This window comes from Jaculus jaculus, chromosome 1 (genome assembly GCF_020740685.1).
Source record: "Jaculus jaculus isolate mJacJac1 chromosome 1, mJacJac1.mat.Y.cur, whole genome shotgun sequence".
NCBI lineage: Eukaryota > Metazoa > Chordata > Mammalia > Rodentia > Dipodidae > Jaculus > Jaculus jaculus.
Window position 1 is genome coordinate 222,522,690 of NC_059102.1, and position 25,697 is coordinate 222,548,386.

The window sequence follows — 25,697 nt, forward strand, 5'->3', positions numbered from 1 at the left end:
GCCTGGGCTTTTCAAAAGGCATTTCTAATGAGCATCCTATGTCCCAACATTGAAAATTTTCTTTCCAGTTCCTTTAATCAATTTATTTTATCCCATTATTAACCACCTTTCTTATAAGGCTATTATGAAAAACAACACCAAATTAATCCCATTACTCACTAATAAGTGAGTAGTTTAAAGACAATTTTATGTCATTAAATACCAATAAGACATTAAACTAAGGCAAATATTGTTGCTATCATGAGGCAGGCTGGCCTAGAAGTCAGGTCAGTTGTCTCCTCCCTTTAAGTACATTACAATTTTTTTTAATGCCTGACAAATTATAAGTTACCACTTTAGAGAGAATTCTGTTGTTTTTAATATCCTCTATGAAAGTTGAAGTTGACCTAGAACATAAATTTAGTAATTATATTTATGATATCATGTAACAAAGTTGACACATTTTTTATATAAAACTTCAGTTCTTTATAGACTGCAGTTTAAATGCGACCCCCTTTTTTTTTTCTTGCCACTTTTTGTTGTGGCTGGGTGGGGCTTGTATCCCCTTAGATTAGCCCTGCCTTATTCCTGGCACTCCCCAGGGGTCTGGTCTAGTACACATGGAGGTAATGGCCAAGAAGACTGCCGGGAGGCCAAGGATTCTGACTACCTGAAGGAGAAGGGGGGTGAGGGGGGCTCTAGGACTGCCAGGAGGACTCTGAAGAAGGCAGCCTTTTCTTTTTTAAAATGTAAGGAGAGTTTTTAGTGATTGGGCTTCCTGGGAAAGTTGACGGGTCGCCTGTTGAGTGACTGTTTCTAAATCACAATCGAGGGTTACAGGGGCACAGAAGTGACATGGCTTAGGCTTGTAAAGATAAGGTGGAGGGTCTGCTATGGGCGCCTTAGGAGGCGGCCAGTCAGGGTTATGATATCTGGCAGCCTCACCCTCTAGCTCTGATTCCTCACCTGGGGAAAGATGGGCATTAAGGGGAGGGGTAACTATAGATTTGGAAAGAATAGGATAAATAGATTTAGGGGCAGGTGGGTCGAGTGGGTCATCCTCGGGCATAGGAACAATGGCAGAAGGGCACAGCGAAAGGGGACCATGTGTCCCACCCAGGGCCTTTGCCTCAGGACCGCAGCTGCAGTATCCGCCTGGAGGGCGGGACAGTTCAGGGGAGGGAGCTGCAGCTGCTGCTGCCACGCAGGGATCTTGAGGGCAGGGAGTTAGTTTATGAGTGGAAGAGGTCTGGCTAGGTTTAAGGTTATTTTTAAGAAAGAATTCTCCATCCCTAACAACTTTTGAAATGTCCAGTTGGCACCGGTGAATCTGTAGGACATCGTTTATTAAATTCCAATAGGAGAAGATCTGAACCAGGACTTTCTCAGGGCCAAAAGTCTTATAATACTCTTTTATACAATCTCCCACTCTCCCCCATCTTGTTTCATCAATGGTACCTTCCTGGGGAAACCATGGACATAAATCTTCTAAAAAGAGGAAAAAGTGAATAAGGTCTTTTTTCTTAACTTTTGTCCCACGAGTCTTGAGGGAGTCTTTAAGTCCCTGGATAAAAAGTTCCTGCTTACTTAGGGTCTGTCCCATGATAGAAAAGGAAAGAGGAGAAACAGCAAGACCAGAGGGCAACATTCCTGGTCAGAGAATCTGCACGGGGAATTCCCCAATGGGCTTGACACAAGCAGTCAGCAAATTTAAGAATCTGGTAGCTGCCCTAAGGGCATTTGCTGGCTGTTGCATAACCAGTTTCGTTGGTAGGAATAGAGGCTAGATAGGAGGTCTTTGCCAATGCCTGAGTGGGCTGTCGGGATTCACACAGGGAGCTAGGGGCCTTCAGCCAATGCCAGAGGGTAGCCCTGGCCAAGAGGCTTCAGTTGCCCTGTCGCTATGTTGCAATTCCATGCAGTGGTGCCAACCGAAAGTAAAAGAAGGAAAAGAAGTTTATAAAAAGCACCAAAAAAATCCCACAATTCTTGTGTCTTTAAAATCTGACTGAATAGTCTTTAAATGATTTGCCTAGAATTCATCGCTTGTCTTACCTTAGTGGATCTGTATCACAGGTGGATTTTTTCTGTGGTGATCACAGCACAGATCTGTATTACAGGTGGATTGCCTGTAGTGATCTCTATGCAAACATTCACTCACCCACCGGTGGGGTGGCGGTCCAATGGCTGGGACGGCCGTCCACTCGAGCGACGTCCAGGTCACACTTTGTACCTCGAGCCCCACGTTCGGGCACCACTTGCCCCACCCAGCAGGGAGTTGAACAAGGACCTGAGGGGAAGTTAACATGAATGGGAGATGGAAAACAGACACAAGAAGGAGACCATGCTAGGTGTTTGTCAAGGCCTCGAGAGTTTATTCTTACATGTAGGTTTATATAAGGTTGTAGGGGGAAGGGGACATAATCAGGCCAAAGATCACAGAGTTACTGGTTAAGCCACAATGCCTTTGTTTCTTCATCAGCTACTGGAAGCATGGGGGAGTATTCAGCCAAGCATATGATCCCTTTGCTTTTGGTAGTTGAATATTAGGTGAGGAAGTAGAAACTTAACTTGCTACATGGCAGTTTCTGTTAACATGGCCAAGGTTTGGTTCATAGCTCCCAACACTTATACTTACATATAAGTCCCTCCGTCCTTCCCTTTCTATTCCCTTTATATCCCCTTTCTAGCTTACTGGCCTCTGCTACTGAGTTTTCTTCCTACACACATAGAAGTCCAGTCATTTGTAGCTAGAATCCACATATGAGAGAGAACATGCAACGTGTGGCTTTCTGAGCCTGGGTTACCTCACTTAGTATAATCCTTTCCAGGTCCATCCATGTTCCTTCAAATTTCATAATTTCATTTTTCTTTACCACTGAGTAGAACTCCATTGTATAAGTGTACTATATCTTCATCATCCACTCCTCAGTAGAGGGACATCTAGGCTGGTTTCCTAGCTATTTCCTAGCTATTGTGATGAGAGTGGCAATAAACATGGTTGAGCAAGTAAATCTAAGGAAGTGAGATGAGTCCTTAGGATATATGCCTAGAAGTGCTATAGCTGGTTCATATGGTAAATCTATTTTAGTTGTCTCAGGAACCTCCACTCTTATTTCCACAATAGCTGAACTATATTGCATTCCCACCAACAGTGTAGAATGGTTCCTTTCTCCACATCCTTGCCAGCATTTGTGGTCATTTGTTTTCATGATGATAGCCAATCTGACAGGAGTGAGATGGAATCTCAATGTAGTTTTAATCTGTGTTTCCCTGGTGGCTAGGGATGTAGAACATTTTTTTAGATGTTTATATGCCATCTTTATTTCCTCTTTTGAAAACTCTCTATTTAGTTCCATAACCTATTTTTTAATTGGGTTGTTTGATTTCTTATTATTTAGTTTTTTGAGTTCTTTGTATATCCTAGATATTAATCCTCTGTCAGATGTATAGCTGGCAAAGATTTTCTCCCCTTCTGTAGGTTACCTCTTTGCTCTACTCATAGTGTCCTTTGCTGTACAAAAGCTTTGTAATTTCATAAGGTCCCATGATTAATCTGTGGGTTTATTTCCTGAGCAATTGGAGTTATATGTTGCAGTGTTTCCCTACTTTTTTCTCTAGCAGTTTCAGAATTTTGGGTCTGATATTAAGGACTTTGATCCATTTGGACTTAATTCTTGTGAATGGAGAGAGAGAAGGATCTATTTTTCATCCTTCTACAGATACATATCCAGTTTTCCCAGCACCATTTGCTGAAGAGGCTGTCTTTTCTCCAATGAGTATTTTTGGCATTTTTGTCAAATATCAGGTGGCTGTACCTACCCGGACTTATATCTGGGTCCTCTATATTCTTTTCTACTGCTCTGCATGTCTGTTTTTTGCCAGTACTATACTGTTTTAGTTACTATGGCTCTGTAATATAGTTTAAAATCATGTATGGTGATACCACCAGCTTCACTTTTATTGCTCAAAATTGTTTTAGATATTCAAGGTTTTTTTTGTGTGCTTCCAAATGAATTTTAGGATTGCTTTTTCTATTACCATGAAGAATGCCATTGAAATTTTGATGGGGATTGCATTAAATGTATAGATTGCCTTTGGTAAGATTGTAATTTTCACAATATTGATTCTTCCGATCCAAGAACAAGGGATGTCTTTCCATTCCCTACTGTCTTCTGCAATTTCTCGCCTGAGTGTTTAAAGTTTTCATTGTAGAGATCCTTCCCTTCCTTGGATAGGCATATGCCATGGTACTTTATTTTTTTTGGTGCAATTGTGAATGGGATTGATTCTCTGATTTTATCCTCTGTGTGTTTGTTGTTAGCATATAGGATGGCTACTGATTTCTGTGTGTTTATTTTGTATCCTGCTACATGGCAATAGGTGTTTATCAGCTCTAACAGTTTGCTGGTAGAGTATTTAGGTTATAAAATCATGTCACCTGCAAATAATAACTTGATCTCGTCCTTTCCAAATTGTATCCCTTTTATGTGTGTCTCTTGTCTTATTGTTATGACTAAGACGTCTATTACTATATTAAATAAAAGTGGGGGCAGTGGACACCCTTTTCTTGTTCCTTATTTTACTGGAAAAGCTTCAAGTTTTTCTCCATTTAGTATTATGTTGGCTATGGGTTTGTCATAAATAGCCTTTATTATATTGAGATATGTTCCTTCTAATCCGAGTTTCTGTAGGACTTTATCATGAAAGGATGTTAGATTTTATCAAATGCTTTTTCTGCATCTAATGAGATGATCATGTGATTTTTGTCCTTCAGTCCTGTATAATGTATTACATTTATCAATTTGCATATGTTGAACCATCCCTGCATCTCTGGGATAAAGCCTCCTTGGTTGGGGTGAATAATCTTTCTGATATATTCTTGTATTCCGTTTGCCAATATTTTGTTGAGAATTTTTGCTTCTATGTTCATAGGGAGATTGGTCTGTAATTTTTGTTGTTCTTGTTGTTCTCTCTTTGGCTGGTTTTGGTATTGGGGTGATGCTGGCTTTGTAAAAGGAGTTTGGTTGGAGTCTTTCCTTTTCTATTTTATGGAAAAGTTATAGAAGCATTGGTATTAGTTCTTCCATGAGATAAGTCGTATAAATCAAGGAAATCATCCATTTCTTTATGATTTTCAAACTTAGTGGAATATATGCTCTTTTAGTATGTTCCTATGATTTTTTAAAATTTCTCTAGTATCTCTTGTGATGGTGACTTTTTCATCTCTAATTTTATTAATTTGTGTCTCTTCTCTCTTTCTCTTGGTCAGACTTGCTAAGAGTTTATCAATCTTATTTATCCTTTCAAAGAACCAATTCTTTAGATTTTTTTTGTTTCTATTTCATTGATTTCTGTCCTAATTTTTATTATTTCCTCCCATCTACTGATTTTTGGTTTGCCTTTTTCTTCTTTTTCCAAGGCCTTAATGTGAAGCATTAAGTTGTTGACTTGCACCCTTTCTAATTTCTTAATATAGGCACTTAAAGCTATAAATTTCCCTCTTAGGACTGCTTTCATTGTGTCCCAAAGGTTTTAGTGTGTTTTGTTCTCATTATCATTTGACTCTATTAATTTTTTTATTTCCTTTTCGACTTCTTCATTGAAGCATTCATCATCTAATAGTGTGTTGTTTAGTTTCCATGATTTTGTGTATGCTCTATAGCCTTTCTTGCTATTGATTTGCAGTTTGATCCCATTGTGATCAGGTAGAGTGCAAGGAATTATTTCATTTTTCTTGTACTTGTTAAGATTTGCTTTGTGTCCTAATATGTGGTCTCTTTTAGAGAATGTTTCTTGTGCTGCTGAAAAGAATATATATTTTATAGCATTTGGATGAAATGTCCTGTAGATATGTTAGGTCCATTTGTTCCATGACTCATTTAATCTAGATGCCTCTGTGTTTATTTTTTGTCAGGATGACCTGTCAATTGATGAGTGAGGTGTTGAAGTCATCCACTACAACTGTGTCTGGTATTATCTGTGACCTCAGTTCTAATAGTGTTTGTTTGATGGAATTGGGAACCCCCATGTTAGGTGCATATATATTTAGGATTATGATGTCCTCCTGTTGAATTTTACCTTTAATCAATATACAATGATCTTTTTTATCTCTCCTTGCTAATGTTGATTTGAAGTCTATCCTATCAGATAATAGGATAGCAACACCTCCTCACTTCCTAGGCCCATTTGCTTAAAACACCATTTTCCATCCTTTCACTCTAAGATAGTGTCTGTATTTTATGAAGAGGTGAGTTTCTTGGAGGCAACAAACAGAAGGATCCTGCCTTTTAATCCAATTTGCAAGCCTGTGTCTTTTGTTTGGGGCAGTGAGGCCATTGATATTAAGAGTTATTATTGTAGGTATGTATTTATTCTCACCATTCTTGCTTTGTAGTGCTTCCTGTTTTTCCTTTACTCGCTTGTACTAACTGTTTTTATAGTATGGTTTGTTTTTTCCTGTTTCCTCATGTGTGTGCTTTCCTTTCTCTTCAGAGTGAAGAATCCATTTAAATATTTTCTGTAGAGCTGGCTTAGTGGTCATACATTCCTTTAGCCTGCTTTGTTATGGAATGTCATTATTTCTCCATCAATTTGGATGGATAGATTCACTGGATAAAGTAATCTTAATTGACAGTTGTTATCTTTCAGAACTTGGAATACATTATTCCAAGCGATTCTGGCTTTTAAAGTTTAAAGTTTGAGTGCAGTAAGTGTTGTTATTGGCTGTAGACAGTTGCTGAGCCTTAGTTGCTTTTTAAAGTTTGTGTTGAGTAAGCTGCTGTGATCCTGATGGGCTTGCTATTATAAGTGGCTTTCTTTTTCCCTCTAACTGCTTTCAATATATTTTCTTTTGTTCACATGTTTGGTAGTTTAATTATAATATGACAGTGAGAGATTCTTTCCAGTTTTTGTCTGTTTGCTATTCTAAAAGCTTCCTATATCAGCATTGTTATCTCTTTCCCAATTTTGGGAAAATTTTCTTCTATGATTTTGTTGAAAACACCTACCATGCCTTTGGAGTGGAATTCATCTCCTTCTGAATTCTTTTTGCTTGTTTGTGTGTTTTTCGAGGTAGGGTCTCACTGTAGCTCAGGCTGACCTGGAATTCACTATGTAGTCTCAGGGTAGCCTCGAGCTCATGGAGATCCTCCTACCTCTGCCTCCCAAGTGCTGGGATTAAAGTCATGCACTGCTATGCCCAGCTAAATTCTTATATTTGATCTTTTCATAGTGTCCCCAGATATCTTGAAATTCCTATTCATACCTTCCTACTAGCCTGTCTTTGTCCTTGTTAGACTATATTAGATCTGTTACCTGGTCTTGTAGTTTAAATATTCTGTTCTCAGGCTAGACGTGGTGGTTCACACCTTTAATCCCAGCACTTGGGAGGCAGAGGTAGGAGGATCACCATGAGCTCAAGGCCACCCTGAGACTACATAGTGAATTCCAGGTCAGCCTGAGCTACAGTGAGACCCTACCTCGAAAAACAAAAAAAAAAATTATATAAATAAATACTTGCTACAGTTTTTTGACTTACTGTGTTTTTCATTTCTAGTATTTCTTTTTTTTTTTTTTTTTTTTGCAAATTTATATAAGTTTATTGGTCATTGATATTTCAGTGAAATAAAGCTCATAATTCTTCAAAAAAAAAAATTCCCATAGTTCTTACCAGTCCTGGCACTATTCAAAAGGCCAAAGTTTTATGAGACTCAAGGAATTCTTTTTTTTTTTTTGCTCTCCATCTTTTTTTTTTTTTTTAATTTAATTTATTAGTTTTCTTTTCAGTAAATACAGGCAGTTTGGTACCATTATTTAGGCTCATCTGTGATCTACCCCCTCCCATTAGACCCTCCTTGTAATTGAAAATGGGTCGTGCATTGTGGAGTTAGCCCCCAGTTATTAGTATGATAAATGTCTCTGAAAATCATGACCCAACATGTAACTCTGACATTCTTTCCGCCCCCTCTTCCGCAAGATTTCCCTGAGCCATGTTGGGCTCATTTTTGGTCTGCTTCAGTGCTGAGGTGTTGGGGGCCTCTGAGGCTCTGGCTCTCTGATTTGGTAGGAGTTGATTTTTCTCTGCATTGATCTCCTTCCCCTTTGTGCTGGTATCCAGTTCACAGGAAAACATCACCCTTGCTTATTTCGCCAGTTGTCCTTAGTTTCAGTTGGGCCCCTTCTGAGGTATGTTGGGGCAGCTCTCTTCTTAGGATCTGCATCTATCTAGAAAAGAGAAGCGGATTCTCCAACGGAGAGTAAGTTAGCACCCAGAAAATTGAGATAACACTTACTTTTTTGATAGACAGTTTGATAGGTGTAGGCCCTCTTATACCCCGTGATTGATGATAGCTTGATATTGTAGAGTGGGCTTGTGTTTGGGTATGGTTCTGACTTGTTTCCCAGCTCCAGCTAAGGGTCTAGTACCACTGAGTGGATCAGTTAGCCAAATCAAGAGCAATTGATTCCTCACCATGGCTGTGTACCACTATTGCACTTGTGTGGGTATCACATCCGGTTAATTGTTGCTACTTAGGTTAAACAATGTGTTGCTTGGACAGATCTTGGTCACTTCCCCCAGTCGCCTATGTAGCGCCTTCTGGCACTAGACACGCTGACTGTCTGGGGACTGACTCTCTCCTGGCTTCCAGCCATGTCATTCCATTTTACGTGTCAGCTGCGTATGGAGTCTTCAGCAATAGGGTCTTACCACTGGCCTTTGGTGGGTCATCAATTACTCTGACAGAAGTCTGTCATTGTTTTGGGAAACCTTGTAGGTTTCTCTGATCAAAAGCTCATTGTGGATTGTAGGCCCAAGCTGGAAGTGGGGGTTACAGGTCAGTGTCCACTAAGAAATTGAGGAAAAAGATAACTAATATACAAGAGTTAGAGAGGAGAGAGATAGAGGGGAGAGGGGGAGAGGGAGGGAAGGAAGATGTAGGAGATTTAGGTCAGTCTTGACCAAATGACTGAACCTTCACTAGTCCCTTAAAGGAAACACCTGAACCACAAGACACTGGAGAGGGTAGGATCAAGACTGATCATTTCTAGTATTTCTGACTGTTTTTTTTTTCAGTATTTCTATTTCATTATTCACGTCTTGTATTGACCTCCTTATTTCACTGAGTTGGTTTCCTGTCTTTTTTGATTCTTTTGATTTCCTCCTTGATTTCTTTGAACATAGTTATCATTCTTTTGAAATCTTTGATAGGCATTTCATCTAAATCAATTATTATTGTAGGTCATTTCTATAGGATTTATAAATTTTGGTGTAATTATATTGCCTGATTTTTTTGTGTTTCTTATAATATAGAGATTTTTGCACCTTGGGTTAATTTGAAGCTTGGGTTTTCTAATTATCTGCAGTATTCTTAGATGTATAAATCTGATGTTACATATCTTTCAGGTAGGAGCTTAAGGTGCCAGGTGTTGCTCTTAAAAAACTCAGAGTAACAGCAAAAGTGACCCTAGGTATTGAGTTTGCCTGCCATGAGAGTATTCTAGTAGGCTGGGTAGAGCAAAATACAGATAGATTCTAAAATTCAACTGAACAATATACACATTCCATCAAAACCAGCAGAGCATTTATGTATGGTAGGTATTAAATCAAACAGATCATCTAACAAAGTCCGTAAGGATGTGTGTTTCCTCAGCCACGGCTGGATCTACTTCTGCATATTTTTGTGGTCTCTAGAATCTCTGGCTCTCTCCTGCTTCTCTGCTGTGGTTGATAATTCATTATACACCTTCACTTTTCAGTAGAAGAGTTTATTTTGCTGATTTTTTTTTTTTTTTGCATATTCTCCCCACCAGGCTGCTTTGGCATGGTTCCTACACAGTCATTTTATCTGAAGTCCCCCCAGCTGAGGCTTTTCACAATACTGAGCCAATGGGTGGGCAATGGTCCCTTGGAGCTCTTCAAGTCCTCAGGTGTGCTTTGCACAATCCCCATCTGGATGATACCAGAGGCAACTAAGGTTCAGCAACTGTCTACAGCCAATAACAACAGGCACTGTACTCAAAAACATGACATTGGTTGGTTTCCATGGCTAGTGCTTACCAGAATTCCCTGTGCAATCAATGACCTTTCTGCCTTTGCTGGATTTTGTTTTTGTTTTTTTTTTTAATTATTTATTTATTTATTTATTTATTTATTTATTTATTTGAGAGCGACAGACACAGAGAGAAAGACAGATAGAGGGAGAGAGAGAGAATGGGCGCGCCAGGGCTTCCAGCCCCTGCAAACGAACTCCAGACACGTGCGCCCCCTTGTGCATCTGGCTAACGTGGGACCTGGGGAACCGAGCCTTGAACCGGGGTCCTTAGGCTTCACAGGCAAGCGCTTAACCGCTAAGCCATCTCTCCAGCCCCTTGTTTTTGTTTTATTAGTTGCTTTTTTTTTTTTTGAAGTTGGGTCTCCTATACCCCAGGCTGGCCTTGAACTTGCTATGTAGCCAGGGATGAACTTGAACTCCTGATCTTCCTGCCTCCACCTCCCAAGCATTAGTATAACAAGTGTGTACCACTACATCTGGTTTATGTGGTATTAGCCGAGGATGGCGGCCAGTGTTATGTTCCTGGTAGGTAAGTACGCCCTTCACCAAGCCCAGCTCTAGCCCCACCTTTGCTGCTTTAAGTGGAAGACAAGCTGAAACTGTTGGGAGATGTCCCACCTTAACCTCAGCACAGATCCCAGCTACCATATACAGTGTCCCTAGAAGCTGAGGCCTGAGCCCTGTGCCTTTTAGATTCTGTGGCAAGAAGCCCTCTTCTCATGCTTTCTTCCACCAAAGCTTAAAACTAGTACTTAGTGCTCAACAAGTGACCAAAGAAGGACTCAAACGGGCCAGACATGGTAATGCATGCCTGTTATCTCTGCAGTGGGGACACTGAGGCAGGAGGATCTGAAGTTCCAGGCCAGGGAGCTAGGGAGATGACCTAGCTGTTAAAGGCACTTACCTGAAAAACCTGCTAGCCCAGGTTGAATTCCCCAGTGTCCACATAAAGCCAGATGCCCAAAGTGGCAGATGCATCTAGAGTTAATTTGTGGTGACAAGAGGCCCTGACATGCCCATATTCATTAATTCATATTCTCATTCTTTCTCTCCCTTTTCCATAAATAATTTTTTAAAATAATAAATTGCCAGGCATGGTGTTATAGGCCTGTAATCCCAGCACTTGGGAGGCCAAGGTAGGAGGATTGCCATGAGTTCAAGGCCACCCTGAGACTGCAGAGTGAATTCCAGGTCAGCCTGAGCTACAGTAAAACCCTACCTTGAAAAAAAAAAAAAACTAAATTTCTGGGCTGGAAGGTGGCTTAGTAGTTAAGGTGCTTGCCTATGGAGCCTAAGGACCCAAATTTAATTCCCCAGTACCCACATAAACCAGATGCACAAGGTGGCACATGCATCTGGAGTTTGTTTGCAGTGGCTGGAGGCCCTGAAGTGTGATAGCTTTGTTATCTGTGCCTGAAATGGGGTTCATCACACCTGAAAGCTCCAGTCTTACACAGTCACATGACAGTACTATGACTACATATCACTTGCAAGAGTAAGTGCCTTGTAGGATAGATTCTCCAAACAGAACTTAGAGATCAAAATTGGTACACATTTTTTTACTTGTGTGTTTGCATGTAAATGTGTGGTGTACACACATGTATGTGCCCATGTGGTGTCCCATGCCCTTGCCTGTGGAGGGTGTGCTTATGGTGGCTAAAGCAGACCATCAGATATCCTGCTCCATTGCTCTTCTGCCTGTTCCTATTTGAGACACAATATCTCTTTTTTATCAAATACAATAATTTTAATGCTAAACAGCATCCAAGGCAAGCAAACATCCTTTAATTGACATAGCAGACTTCAAAACGCATGTAGATAAAGTGTATGGCTTACAGTAAGTTGTAAAACTGTTTGTTTCAAATAAGTTAATAACAAAAATGGAATCCACTAGGCATGGTGGCACACACCTTTAATTCCAGAACTCTGGAAGCAGAGGTAGGAGGATCATCTTAAGTTTGAGGCCACCCTGAGACTACATAGGAAATTCCAGGGGCTAGAGAATTGGCTTAATACCTAATGCTTTTGCCTGCAAAGCCAAAGGAGCTAGGTTTGATTCCCTAGGACCTATGTAAACCAGATGCACAAAGGTGAGAATTCCAGGTCAGCCTGAGGTAGAACAAGACCCTACCTCAAAAAAAAAAAAAAAAAAAAAAAAAGAAAGAAAAAGAAAAAGAAGAAGGAGGAGAATTCTACCTTCAATGATTTGCATTTTTGGTTTTTGTTTGTTTGTTTTTTGAGGTAAGATCTCACTCTAGCTCAGGCTAACCTGGAACTCACTATATAGACTCAGGGTTGCCTTGAACTCTGGCGATCCTCCTATCTCTGCCTCCCAAGGATTAAAGTCATGCACCACCTTATCTGGCAGGATTTTGATCTTTATATCAGGGTTTTGGTGATGTAGCTTTTTCATTAAAGAAGAAGGAAAAAGAGTTCAGGTGAAAATAAATATGTTGAAACAGTTACTTCAATAATAAGTATTGGGGCGAAGTTTGGTGGCACATGCCTTTAACCCCAGCACTAGGGAAGGCAGAGGTAGTATTGCTGTGAGTTCGAGGCCACCCTGAGACTACATACTGAATTTCAGGTCAGCCTAGGTTGAGCGAGATCCTACCTCAAAAATAATAAGTATTGGGGTTGGAGAGATGGCATTAAAGGCACTTGCTTGCAAAGCCTGACAGCCTGGGTTTGATTCTGCAGCACTGGTATAAAGCCAGATACACAAAGTAGCACAAGCGTCTGAAGTTTGTTTACAGTGGAAGGACGCCCACACCCAAACATTACTTGCAAACAAGTAATATTTAAAAAATAAACATAAGTATTGAGCTGAAGAGATGGTTTAGCGGTTAAAGCGCTTGCCTGCGAAGCCTAGGAACTCCTGTTGGAGTCCTTCAGTTCCCACATATAGCCAGACCCAACAGTGACACAAGTGTGAAATACCACTTGTGACCACAAGAGGGTGCACGCATCTGGAGTTAGTTAACAGGGCTGAAAGGCCAGTGCGCCCATTCTCTCTGTGTCTCTGCCTCTCTCTAAAAAAAAGTATTAGTAGCAGGGCATGGTGGTAACGTCTTTAATCCGAGGTAGAAGGTTCGCTGAGAGTTTGAAGCCACCCTGAGACTACATAGTGAATTCCAGATCAGCCTGGGCCACAGTGAGACCTCACCTTGAAAAACCAAACTAATAATAATAATAATAATAATAGTTCTAGCTAGGTAGAGACACAATATCTTAATGATTCTAGAGTTTGCTGTTTGTTTTTTTTTTTTTCCAGCTCCAATGATTCACAGGTCTGTGTTCTTTTATGGAACCAGGGTTACAGACACATGTGGTCATGTCCAGGTATTTATGTGGGTCCTGGGGATAGAACTCAAGCAGTCTTTCAGATCTTTTCAGGCTCTCATGCTTACACAGGAAGTGCTCTTGACTATTGAGCCATCTCTCAAGGCCAGATAACACAGTCTTTAAATGTTAATTGGTGTTTCTAAACTCCTCTCCAGATGGGCATGGTGACACACACCTACCAGCACTTGGTAGGCTGAGGTAGGAGCATCACATAGTTTCAGGCCAACCTGGGACTTCAGATGATTTCCAGGTCAGCTTGGGCTAGAGTGAAACCCTGGGGCGGGGGCGGGGGGGGGTTGGAACGGGAACCTCTCTACAGAAAGTCTTGTTTTTGGCTTGGTCTGCTTTTTGTATTAGAGACAGGGGTCTCATGTTGTTCAGGTTACCCTCAAACTCCATGTGTACCTTGAAGATGACTTTGAACTCCTGATCCTCTTGCCTGGTTTATGTGGAGCTGGGGAGAGAACACAGACACCCTGCCTCAGGCCAGGACCCTGGAGTGGCTCCTCCTTCCTTGTATTGTGTGGCTCTCAAACTTTTCTGAACATTTTTGTTTTGTTTTGTTTTGTTTTTCAAGGTAGGGTCTCACTCTAGCCCAGGCTGACCTGGAATTCACTATGTAGTCTCAAGGTGGCCTCGAACTCGAGTGCTGGGATTAAAGGCGTGCGCCACCACACCCGGCTTGAACATTTTCTTTTAACTGGGACTTGAACCAAGGGCTTTGCATATTCCAGGCAAACACTATACCACTGAGCTATATCCCCAACCCTCTACTTTACTTTTTGAGATAAAGTCATGGTCTCACTGAATTGCCCAGGCTGACCGTGAACTTCATCCTCTTGCTTCAACCTAATGAGTAACTAAATTACAGTCTTTCTTGTGCCACCAGCCCAGCTTCTTGGGAACTTTGTATTGAAGTTCTACCCCCACATACCCCTGCAACTGTTCTAGTGGAGGTCAGTTACATTCTCCTCATGGTCAAACTTATCTTTCCAACCTCTGAGACTCCTGATACCTCAATGTAACAAATAAGTCTTAGTTTCGTTTTCCCACCCAACACAGACCATAGGTAACTAGAGATGTGATTGTGTGTGTATAGATTTCTCATCATATGCCACCAGCCTAGACTTCTGCGCTCAGCCCCCAGTCCCAGGAAATATTTGTCTCCCAGCCTCAAGAACACATGTGCTTGGCTCCATCACATCTTTACCTAGCCTATCCACACAGATGTACTCAGAACAACTTAGGTATACCTACTATGCTGGCCATGGTGAAATCTTGCATTTCTCCCTTCCTCCAGTCCATATCTGGTGACCACACATCCCCTGAGCTGCCCCTCTTAATTGTTCTGTGACTGACCTACAATCCCACAACCATATCCACTCAGAGAGCAGATATTCTCTGACCACTCCCCTGTGGTCTGGCCCTGTCCTTTCTTCAAGTCCCCTCTTAGCAGGGCTGACATGGACTTTCCAAATTGCAGGGCCATTTGTCATATTCCTATGCTTAAAATCTTTCAATGAGGGCTAGAGACATGGCTTAGCAGTTAAGGCACTTGCCTGTGAAGCCTAAGGACTCAGGTTCAATTCTCCAGGTCCCACATAAGCCAGCACATGGTGGCACCTGCATCTGGAGTTTGTCTGCAGTGGCTAGAGGCCCTGGCATATCCATTCTCTCCTTCTCTGTCTCTCCCTCTCTCTCTCTTTCTCTCTCCCTCCCTCCCTCCCTCTCTGTGTCTCAAATAAATAAAAATAAATCTTAAAAAAAAAATTTCAGGGCTGGAGAGATGACTTAACAGTTAAGGTGTTTGCCTGCAAAGCCAAAGGACCTGGGTTAGTTTCCCCAGGACCCACATAAACCATATGCTCAAGGGGGAACATGTGTCTAGAGTTCATTTGCGGTGGCTGGAGGCCCTGGTGCACCCATTTCCTCTCTCCCTCTCTCTGCCTCTTTCTCTCTCAAATAAATTTTTAAAAAGTTAAAAAAATGAGTTGGGCGTGGTGGCTCATATCTTCAATCCCAGCACTCTGGAGGCAGAGGTAGGAGGACTGCCATGAGTTCGAGGCCACCCTGAGACTACAGCGTGAACTCCAGGTCAGCCTGAGCTAGAGTGGGACCCTACCTCAAAAAAAAAAAAAAGTCTTTTAAAAAGTTAAAAAATATTTTTTTAAAAAAATCTTTCAATGAGGCTGGGCATGGTGGCACAAATCTTTAACCCCAGCACGTAGGAGGCTGAGGTAGGAGGATCACTGTGAGTTCAAGGCCAGCCTAAGACTACATAGTGAATTCTAGGTCAGCCTAGGCTGGAGCAAGAACCTTCCTTGAAAAACAAAAACAAAAAAATCTTTCAGTGAAGTTAGGTGTTGTACACACCTGACATAACAGCACTTAGGAAGTGGTGGTAGTTCAAGGTCATCCTCAGCTACACAGCAAGTTCAAGGCTAGCCTGAGCTATATGAGTATGAGTCACTGTTTCAGAAAAGAAGAGAAAATTTTGGGGGCTGAAGAGATAGCTTAGTGATAAAGGCACTTGCCTACAAAGCCAAAGAACCCAGGTACCCATGTAAAACCAGATGCACAAGGTAGTGCATGTGTTTATAGTTCACTTGCAGTGGCTAGAGGCCCTGGTGTGCCCAGTCCCCACCCCAATATAAAATGGTTTTTAAAAAAGAATCTTTTGTCTGGGCATGGTGGTACACACCTTTAATCCCAGCAATCAGGAGGCAGAAGTGGGAGGATCACTGAGAGTTCAAGGCCACCCTAAGAGACTATATAGTGAATTCCAGGACAGCCTGGGCTAGAGCGAGTCTCTACCTAAAAAAAAAAAAAAAAAGAATTTTTTGACCTTGATATTTTTTTTATTTTGAGCCAGGGTCTTGCTATGTAGCCAGAAATGGCCTCAAACTCGCCATCTTCCTGTCTCATCCTTCCAAGTGCTGGGAATTACAGGTATGAGCCACCAAGTCCAGCTTGCTGGCACCCTCTCAATTAGTTTTTTCTCCTCTAGCTTTATTGCAGCAACCTGCCACCCACATACACAGGCACACAACAGACCCCCACCAGCACAGTCCTGTGCCCCATCCAAGCCATGCCACCAATAGCAGACTACCACTTGCCTTTCTGTCTACACCAGCATCTAAAAGCACCTTTTTCCCCAGCACTGCTGGAAACTTGGCTGAGAAATTGAGGCTTCTCTAATACCATGTACATTCCCCTCTATGTCCTCACAGCTATGGTCAAGTTCTGCTCACACAGCCTGCACTGTCCCAACCTGGTCTCCCCAGATAGGACTGTGCTCCTGAAAGTGGCACTTGGATCAGTCCCCCTGGGTTCCTATGGGTCTCCGATGGAATGTGGCAGTGATATGAAATCTGATACAACCTGCCCAGCCATGGTGTCAGTGCCATTTGGTCCTGGTTATCCTTTTCTCTTCAGTGGGCATATCCTGACTTGTCTCATCTCTCTCATCTAGCCATGAGCATCTGTGGCACTCAACAAGAGGATCCCCCTGATGCTCAGCTCCTGAGGCTGGACAATATGCTGCTGGCCGAGGGCATGTCCAGGCCAAAGAAGAGAGGACAAGGAGCTGTGGCAGTGGCTGGCACAGTGACACCAGGTGGCTGTCCAAATGACAATAGCATTGAGCACTGTGACTACAGGGCCAAGCTGTCCCAGATCCAACAGATTTACCACTCTGAGCTAGAGAAATATGAACAGGTGATCTTTCTGCATGGAAGAGTGTCTCATGTGAATGCGCATTTGTCAAAGCAGAACACAGACCACTAACCCCTGCCTCCTGTGGCCAAGCAGGGAGTGCCGTAATTGGCTGCCACAGAGGCGGCTGATGTTCTGAAAGCCCTTTCCCACTTCTCAGAAGCCAGCCTGCCTGCGAGCCATTGGGGGTGGGGGGCCAGGTGACGAGTCAGGTGTGGAGCCTGCCATCCTGCACCACCCTGCCACATAGTCACTGGCCGGCATGTCTGTTCCCACCCAGGCCTGCCATGAGTTCACCACACATGTCACCAACCTTCTCAGGGAGCAGAGCAGGATGAGGCCCGTGTCTTCCAAGGAGATCGAGCACATGGTTGGGGTCATCCATGGCAAGTTCAGTGCCATCCAGATGCAGCTGAAACAGAGCACCTGTGAGGCTGTAATGACCCTCCGCTCACGGTTCCTTGATGCCAGGTCAGGAGGGCCTGCATTGCCACCCAGGACCCCCCAAGGGTTAGCTTTCAGGAATATGAGTAGAATTTGTTTTGCTTTGTGGTGCTGGAGGCTGAACCTGGGACCTCACACCTGCTAGATACATGCTCTGCCATTAAGTCATACCAAATCCCTGTCTTGGCTTAAGTCATTCCTGGAGGCTCTGGCTGCAGAATGAGTGTGAGTGTAGAGACCTCACACAGCCCCTTTGGGAGAAGATCCAATGTGCTGACTGCTTTTCTTTTCTTTTTTTTTTTAAGTTTTTCGAGGTAGGGTTTCACTCTGGTCCAGACTGACCTGGAATTCATTATGTAGTCTCAGGGTGGCCTTGAACTCACAGCGATCCTCCTACCTCTGCCTCCCAAGTGCTGGAATTAAAGGTGTGCATCATCATACCTAGGCTCATATATATATGAGAGAGGAAGAGAGAGAATGGGTGTGCCAGGGCATCAAGCCACTGCAAACAAACTCCAGACGCATGTACTACATTGTGTATCTGGCTTACATAGGTCCTGGGGAATTGAACCTGGGTTCTTTGGCTTTGCAGGCAAGTGCCTTAACTGCTAAGCCATCTCTGCAGCCCTGATTTTTTTTTTTAATTTATGAGAGAAAGAGAAAGAATTGGTACACCAGGGCCTTCAGCCACTGCAGTCAAAGTCCAGACATGTGTGTCACTTTGTGCATCTGGCTTACATAGATTCTGGGAAGTCAAACCTGGGTCCTTGGGCTTCACAGGCAAGTGCCTTAATCACTAAGCCATCTCTGTGACTGATGTTTTGAAAACTGCCAGACAGTCCCAGTTTGGGATGGGGCCTATCACTAGATTTCTAGCATGTGAATGGACTTGAAGTTCTCTGTCTTGATAGGCGTAAACGACGAAATTTCAGCAAGCAGGCAACAGAAGTGCTAAATGAGTATTTTTATTCTCACTTGAGCAACCCTTACCCTAGCGAAGAAACCAAAGAAGAACTGGCCAGAAAGGGTGGCATCACAGTGTCCCAGGTGAGCCTTTCTGCTTTGGGATTAGTGGAAGGTTAAGTCCTGTGAGGAGAACTCCCAGGGAGTTAATTAAATATGTGGAGCCAAGCGGCCCGGAGACAGAGTCAGCCTGACTAGGCTCAGATCCCAGCTCTGTACTATGAGTGTAGGATTTGGGCAGGTATTCTCACCTGTCAGACAAGGATGTACATGCACCCACTGCAAAATGTGTAGAAAGCTCTGTCAGATTATGCAGTAGAGCAAGAGCTCCCTCAGGTGGTGTGGTGGAGTGTGAGCTCCCTTGAGTGTGGCTGTGGCGTGGAAGTTCCTCCTCTAGTGAGTTTGTGTGGCAGAGTAAAAGCTGCCTGGGGTATCCTGGAAGAGTACGAGCTTCTTGACCCTATGGCTTGGTCTTTTGTTGCCTGTGTCCTCTGTGGAATTGGGAGCAAAGGAGGTGAGCAAAAGTCACAATGCCAAGGAACATTTCAGAAGGCTTTCAAGTAGATCCAGTTAGGGCCTGGAGAGATGGCTTAGTGGTTAAGGCACTTGCCTGTGAAGCCTAAGGATCCAGGTTCGATTCTCCAGGTCCCACATAAGCCAGATGCACAAGGTGGCTCATGCATCTGGAATTCCTTTGCAGTGCCAAGAGGCCCTAGCATGCCCATTCTCCCTCTCTCCCTCTCCCTCCCTGCTCTCTCTCTCATAACTAAATAAATAAATGAAAATAAATCTCAAGTAGACCCAGTTATTCCAGGCAACCTATGAGCAGCAAGGCAGCGCCAGGCCATCCAGCACTCTACCCAGGCAAGCCTGTCCTACTGCCTCTGTGGTAGCAGGAATGGTGGGCACTGACACACTGAATGGCAGTCACAACAGTCCTCCAACATTGTGCTCCACTCCTCCCTAGTTTGCACTTGGAAGAACCGAGTAGCCCTTAGTTTAGTCATCATGTCCAGCTCCCAGCCATTTCAGGATCATGCAGATAGCAAAACATGGCCGGGGCCCAAGCATGCTGACTACTTACTGAGGAGCTGCAATGGCATCCTCAGAAAAAAGGCCGAAGCTGGGGAGGGCAGCCTGGGGAGATGGCTCAGTAGGTAAAGTGCATGCCTCACAAGCATGGGGACCTGAGATTGATCCCCAGAACCCATGTGAAAAAGTCAAGCATAATGTCACTTTTGCTGGGGGCACAAAGAGAAGAGGATCCCTGGAGCCCACTGGCCAGCTAGTGTTCAGCCTGTTTGGTGAGCTCCAAACCAAGGTGAGACTTTGTCTCAATGTTGCAGGAAAATTTTTCCCCTGGAGTGACAAAAACACATATCTGCTCACCCCAGCTAGGGCTCAGAGACAGACCAAAGTTCAATTGCACCAAAATGAGTTTTGGTTAACCAGTGAGTTTATTGGGATTACTTGCTGAGCAGGGTAAGGGGTTGATTTCAGGAGCATGGATGACTCAAAGGCACCTGCATCACCAGAGAGCCCACCCCAGCCTAGGTGAAGTTGCATCTCCAGAGCTCACTGTACAACCTGCAGGCAGCTTGGCTAGTGAAGTCTCCTCAAATAGTTGTTTAACCTTTTTATAGCCTTAGGGAGAAATCTTTCTTACAACCTTTTTCCCAGACCTGATGACTTCCGGACTCCCTTCTCCCTTCAGGAGGGAATATTTTCACTGGGAGGGATTTGCTATACAACATTCAAAAAGAGATGGAGGGCTGGAGAGATGGCTTAGCAGTTAAGGCACTTCCCTGCAAAGCCTAAGGACCCAGGTTTGATTCTCCAGGTCCCACATAAGTCAGATACACATGGTGGCACTTGTGCCTGGAGCTCATTTTCAGCGGCTGGAGGCCCTGACATGCTATTCTCTGTCTCTCTCCCTCTCTCTGTCTCTAATAAACAAATAAATGAAAATAAATCTTTTTGAAAAAAAGAGATAGATGGCATTCCTGAGGAACAACACCTGAGATTGTCCTCTGGCCTCCACACACATGTCTACAAATGCACCCACACACATATGAACACACACACACACATACACACACATGCAAAAATAAAACAGGAGCCAGGCGTGGTGGCACATGCCTTTAATCCCAGTACTCGGGAGGCAGAGGTAGGAGGATCACCGTGAGTTTGAGGCCACCCTGAGACTCCATAGTGAATTCCAGGTCAGCCTGAGCTAGAGTGAGACCCTACCTCGAAAAACCAAAAAAAAAAAAAATAATAATAATAATAATAATAATAATTTAAAAAACAGGAAAAAATAAAATAAAGAAGGCCGAGCCAGGCGTGGTGGCACACACCTTTAATTTTGTTTTGTTTTGTTTTTTCGAGGTAGGGTCTCACACTAGCTCAGGCTGACTTGGAATTCATTATGAGTCTCAGGATGGCCTCGAACTCATGGTGATCCTCCTACCTACCTCCTCCCAAGCACAGGTATTAAAGGCATGTACCACCATGCCCATATCCCCCTTTTTTAAATATTTTATTTTATTTATTTATTAGAGAAAGAAAGAGTAATCCAGGGCCTCCAGCCACTGCAAATGAACTCCAGACACATGTGCCACCTTGTGCAGCTGGTTTATATGGGACTTATGGAATCAAACCTGTGTCCTTAGGCTGTGCAGGCAAGCACCTTAACCATTAAGCCATCTCTCTAGCCCTGGACTTTTAAAATTAGATGAGTTAGTGAACACAGAGGTCTCTGTGCTTATAGCAAGGCACTACACCTGAGATCCTTGTCATTGTGATGCCTAGTGTGGGGTTTCCCTGATAGCTGGTGGCTGAAAGCCAAGGCTGCTACTGACACCCTTCAACCCACAGGACTCTCCACCAACATAAAGGACCAGGTAATATGCTGTGCTGGTGGAACTTGGTGCAGATGGGACCTGGGCCTCACCTTGCTGAGGAGCTGCCTTCTAGGGGCTCCTTTGTGGCTACTGTGAGGAGTAAATAAAGCACCATTGAAACAATGTCAGCCTGCGCCTGCACTGCGGCCACCCATAGAGGCCTCTGTCCTGGGCATCTTCTCAGATTCAGGATCCAGTGGCATTCCACCTGACACTGATTCTTCAGAAGTGGGGTCTAGGGAACAAGGAACTACAGGGCTCCCTTTTCCCAGAGAGGAGGCAGAAGGTTATGGGTTATGTGTCACCTGCTACTCTGGGACAGTGGCCCAAACGGCTCAGTTTCCCTCTGGCAGCATTTATGTCTTTCTTCTCTGAGACACACCAGCCCCAGGGAGCCCTTGGCCCACCCTGGATAATTCCCAGTCCACAGTTCAGTCAGTAACATCTAAATCCAGGCTCTGGCCCTACCTATCCTATTGCTTGCCTTCCTTTCCTTCCTTTATTCCCTCATTCGTTCCTTTTCTCAGTGCTAGGGATAGACCTTAGGGCTGTGCACATGCTTGGCCAGCACTTCCACTGAACAATACCCATAGCCCTTGTTTGTTTGTTCGTGAGACAAAGTCTTCCTATGTGCCCTAGGTTGTCCCAGAACTCACAATACTCTTGCACAAAAGCCTTCCAAGTGCTGGCATTACTGATGTGCATCACCACACCCAGACTAGCCCAGTCCTTGGTAACTAGCCACACGGCCTATCCCCATTATGACACACACTGGGCAGCTTGTCAGGAGTTTCCATGTGTTTGCTTGTCCATCCACAGGTCTCTAACTGGTTCGGCAACAAAAGAATCCGGTATAAAAAGAACATGGGGAAGTTTCAGGAAGAGGCTACCATTTACACGGGTAAGATGGCCATGGACACTACTGAGGCCGAAGGCCCAGGGAGTCAGGCAAGCCGCCTGTCAAGCCCTAGCCCTGGTGAGTGAACCCACACCCCATGGTACTAGGTTATACCTTTCCTTCCCTCTCCTATGTTCCTGTCCCCACTGGCCATGACCCTAGCCAACAGATCCCTGTAGACAACCAGGGCTATAGGATCAGAGCCCTTACCAAAGCCAATGTCCAAACTAGTTGGCATAGAGTCTCTGCTTGCCTCACTGGGCAGATGCCAAAGGGGCCCCAATTCAGGGTCTCTGTGGGCAAGCATCACCTGTAGAGTCCCTGCTACTGTTGACTCAGCTCTCACTATGGCCTTCATCCTGACCCCGCTCACCTCCTGCAGATTCTCAGGGTCCCTTCCTGCTGACCAGTGCTGGGGACATGGTTTTAGCCCTGCGGACCCTGGCTTTTCTACAGCCTCAGCCCCAGGTGAGCAGGATGCAGGGTCCCCACTGCCACTTTCTCCAGGGGTCCAGTCCCTTGGTCCACAGCACACCAGAGCCCTTCCCTACCCTTCCCATTATAGGAAAGTTCTGCCAAGAGTGGTCAACAACCTAAGGACTCTGTTGAAGGTCTGGGTCACAGATGATCCTGAGAAAAAGATAGGGCTCTTCCCATGGGAGTATAAGGCTAGAGCCTGGCTGAAGATCTCTTCGTGCTAACTGGTGAGAGGTCAGATCCACAGAAGATCCATTTTGGTCACTGCCTCTAGAACTTTCTATGGGTGCCACCTATCCTAAGACTTCCCCATCTCCCCTGAGAGCCTGATCCCAGCTTCCTCCAGAGGATCTGCAGAGTTGCCTTGAGGTCATTGCATAGGCATATCCCCCAACTAGCACTGGCCAAGGCCCATATAGCCTATGGCTTTCTTCCCAAAAGCACCCACCGGGCCAGCCAATGTGCTTCCAATATTTCCCAGCCTCCTAATGGGTGATGGCATCCAGCCTGGTGCCAGGCTGTGCACCCACAGCTCTGGCCCTGCCTGCCATCCCCATGACAACCCCATCCAGGGGCCAGGCAGCAAGACAAAGTGTGGGCTTCCTCATTGTATGCCTGGGGCTCAGGCTGTAACCAGGGCAGAGCTATGTGAATGTGAAGAGAATTGGAGTAAGGCCCCAGCCCACCTTTGCCGTGGACCCTCAGCAGCACAATCAGCCCCAAATAATAAGCAGGGAATTGCAGGTCCATTGTGATGCCATGGCTTACAAGCACCCATCTGTGCCAGCCCCTACCCTTACTTGGCCACTATCCCTGCCCATGACTCTCAGAGCTTCCCTGCTGTGTCCTCACTCATGGTGCCTGTTCCTGCCCATCATGCCTATGCCCACTGAAGATAAAGTGTCATTCCCCTCCCCTGAGACTAGTGCTTTCTGTCAGATGCTCAGGGCAAAGCAGCCCTAGCCACTGGCCACCTACCCATCATGCACCATGCCCCATGAAATCAGATGATCTAGCAATGTCCCTGTACCACAGATAGTGTCCCCAGTCCTTGTGGCCACTCCTGCTGCCTGCAGACCAGCCTGAACAGGCTCTGAGTTTACATGTCAGGTCAGCTCCAGGCCTGCCCAGTGCCTGCCCTTCATGGGGTTTCTACTGCTTCCTTTGCCAAAGCTGCTGGAGGCAGCTTTGAGACTGACCTTGGACCAGTGCCTACCCTTCAGCCACTGCTCACCTTGCTGTCCTTGGAGATTATCTGCCAGTGTGTCCCAACTCCTCCTGATGCAGGGGTGGAGCAGTCATCTTTTCACCATTCCCTGTCATGCTCCTCTCTGTCTTTTCAGGTCAGAAGTGGCTGGCAGGGGACCAACATCCTGCGTTCCAATGCATCACTAGCTGGAGACTCCCATAGCATCAATTCAAATGTATCTAATTAGATTTTGGGACCTGCCATGGGCACTGGCCCTTGTGTTCCCTATTACATCAGAAGCCAGGACCCAGCCCACTGGCCAACCTGCCAGACGCCACGTGAGCACAAGCACTGTTCAGTCTCCTGCCTCAGCTTGATTTTTCAAATTATAGTTTCATGGTCAATGATGGATCATTAGTCCAGAGCCTGTCCCCAATTTCACCATTAAAGTTTTCAACTTATTTTCATTCTGGTGTTTTCAGTGCTGGGCATGCTTTGGGTAACAGTGGGTATGTCCTTGGCTCTTCCCACAGCTTGGGACATGGAAGTACCTTGTTCTGATTGATGGCTGTGTGGCATACAGAATTGATGTGGGACTTTGGGGGGAGGTTATTTTAGCTTTTTTTTTTTTTTTCATTTTTTGAGGTAGGGTCTCACTCTATTTTAGCAGTTTTGCAGTTTTGTGTGTTTGCTTTGTTTGCAGCTGAAATGTCATTAGAAAAACTTTGAGCTGGGCATGGTGGAGCATACCTTTAATTCCAGCAGTAGGGAAGCAGAGGTAGAAGGATCACCGTGAGTTCAAGACCACCCTGAGACTGCATAGTCAACCTGGGCTAGAGCAAGACCCTACCTCGGAAAAAAAAAAAAAGAAGAAGAAGGAGAAGGAGAAAGGGGGAGGGGGAAGGGGAAGAGAAAATAAGCTTTATCTCCCCTCTGCCTGAGGTCCTCCTGGCCCACTGTTCCTCTCAGGGTTTCCTCATCTCTTCAGCAGCTTCTCCAATGACACTTCCCCCTCCCCAGCCCTCTAGCTGGTCAGGACTCCAAGCTGGGCAGTGTTCCTCCTGGCCTTGTCACTACCACCACTGCACCAGTGACTGAGTGATTCTCTCCACCCCACCCCAGGAGGATACGTCAAGCCCCCATCCCAGCTCATCTGGTCCCAGCCAACCACAGATCCAACATCACCACCCTCAAGGTCCCTCTGTCCTAGTTCAACCCCTGTCCCAGCCAACAGATGGCAGCAGGTAGCAGGTAGCTGAGCTGCTGGGAGCATTCCCAAAGCCTGCATTTGCTGCACTCTGCTGCTAAGCTGTGCATCCTGGATGGGGGTGGGGAAGGCAGGGGATTGAAGGATTCACATTTTCTGTCTTCTCAAGCCACCCAGCCTCTACAAGCCCAGCTGCCCTGCAGGTCTTTCACCCTGTGCTTCTGCTGTTTCTTTCCTCTATTCATACATACAGTGCACCCTGATCACAATCCATAATCCCCTCCCACCGTCCTGTTGGCCTCACTTTCAACCAGACACACACACCTTGACTTTGCCCTGAAGATTGCTGTCAATAAATGCCTTTCCTTTCCTTTTTTTTTTTTTTATTTTCTAGGTAGGGTCTCCCACTCTAGCCCAGGCTGGCCTGGAATTCACTATGTAGTCTCAGGTTGGCCTTGAACTCACAGAGATCCACCTAGCTCTATCTCTGTAGTGCTGGAATTAAAGGTATGTATCACCACGC

General features: G+C 44.6%; 1 protein-coding gene across 1 annotated transcript in view; it reads left to right on the forward strand.

Annotated features, from left to right (window-relative positions):
• Nucleotides 1-24,434, forward strand: part of Pbx4 (PBX homeobox 4) — a 93,410-nt gene extending 68,976 nt beyond the window's left edge. Inside the window, exons 3-8 of the mRNA XM_045133644.1 lie at nucleotides 16,852-17,096; nucleotides 17,374-17,564; nucleotides 18,449-18,584; nucleotides 22,223-22,304; nucleotides 22,684-22,769; nucleotides 24,122-24,434. Coding sequence (XP_044989579.1) covers nucleotides 16,852-17,096; nucleotides 17,374-17,564; nucleotides 18,449-18,584; nucleotides 22,223-22,304; nucleotides 22,684-22,769; nucleotides 24,122-24,214 — 833 coding nt within the window. The 3' untranslated portion in view covers nucleotides 24,215-24,434. The remainder of the gene's footprint in view (nucleotides 1-16,851; nucleotides 17,097-17,373; nucleotides 17,565-18,448; nucleotides 18,585-22,222; nucleotides 22,305-22,683; nucleotides 22,770-24,121) is intronic.
• The last annotated feature ends 1,263 nt before the right edge of the window (nucleotides 24,435-25,697 follow it).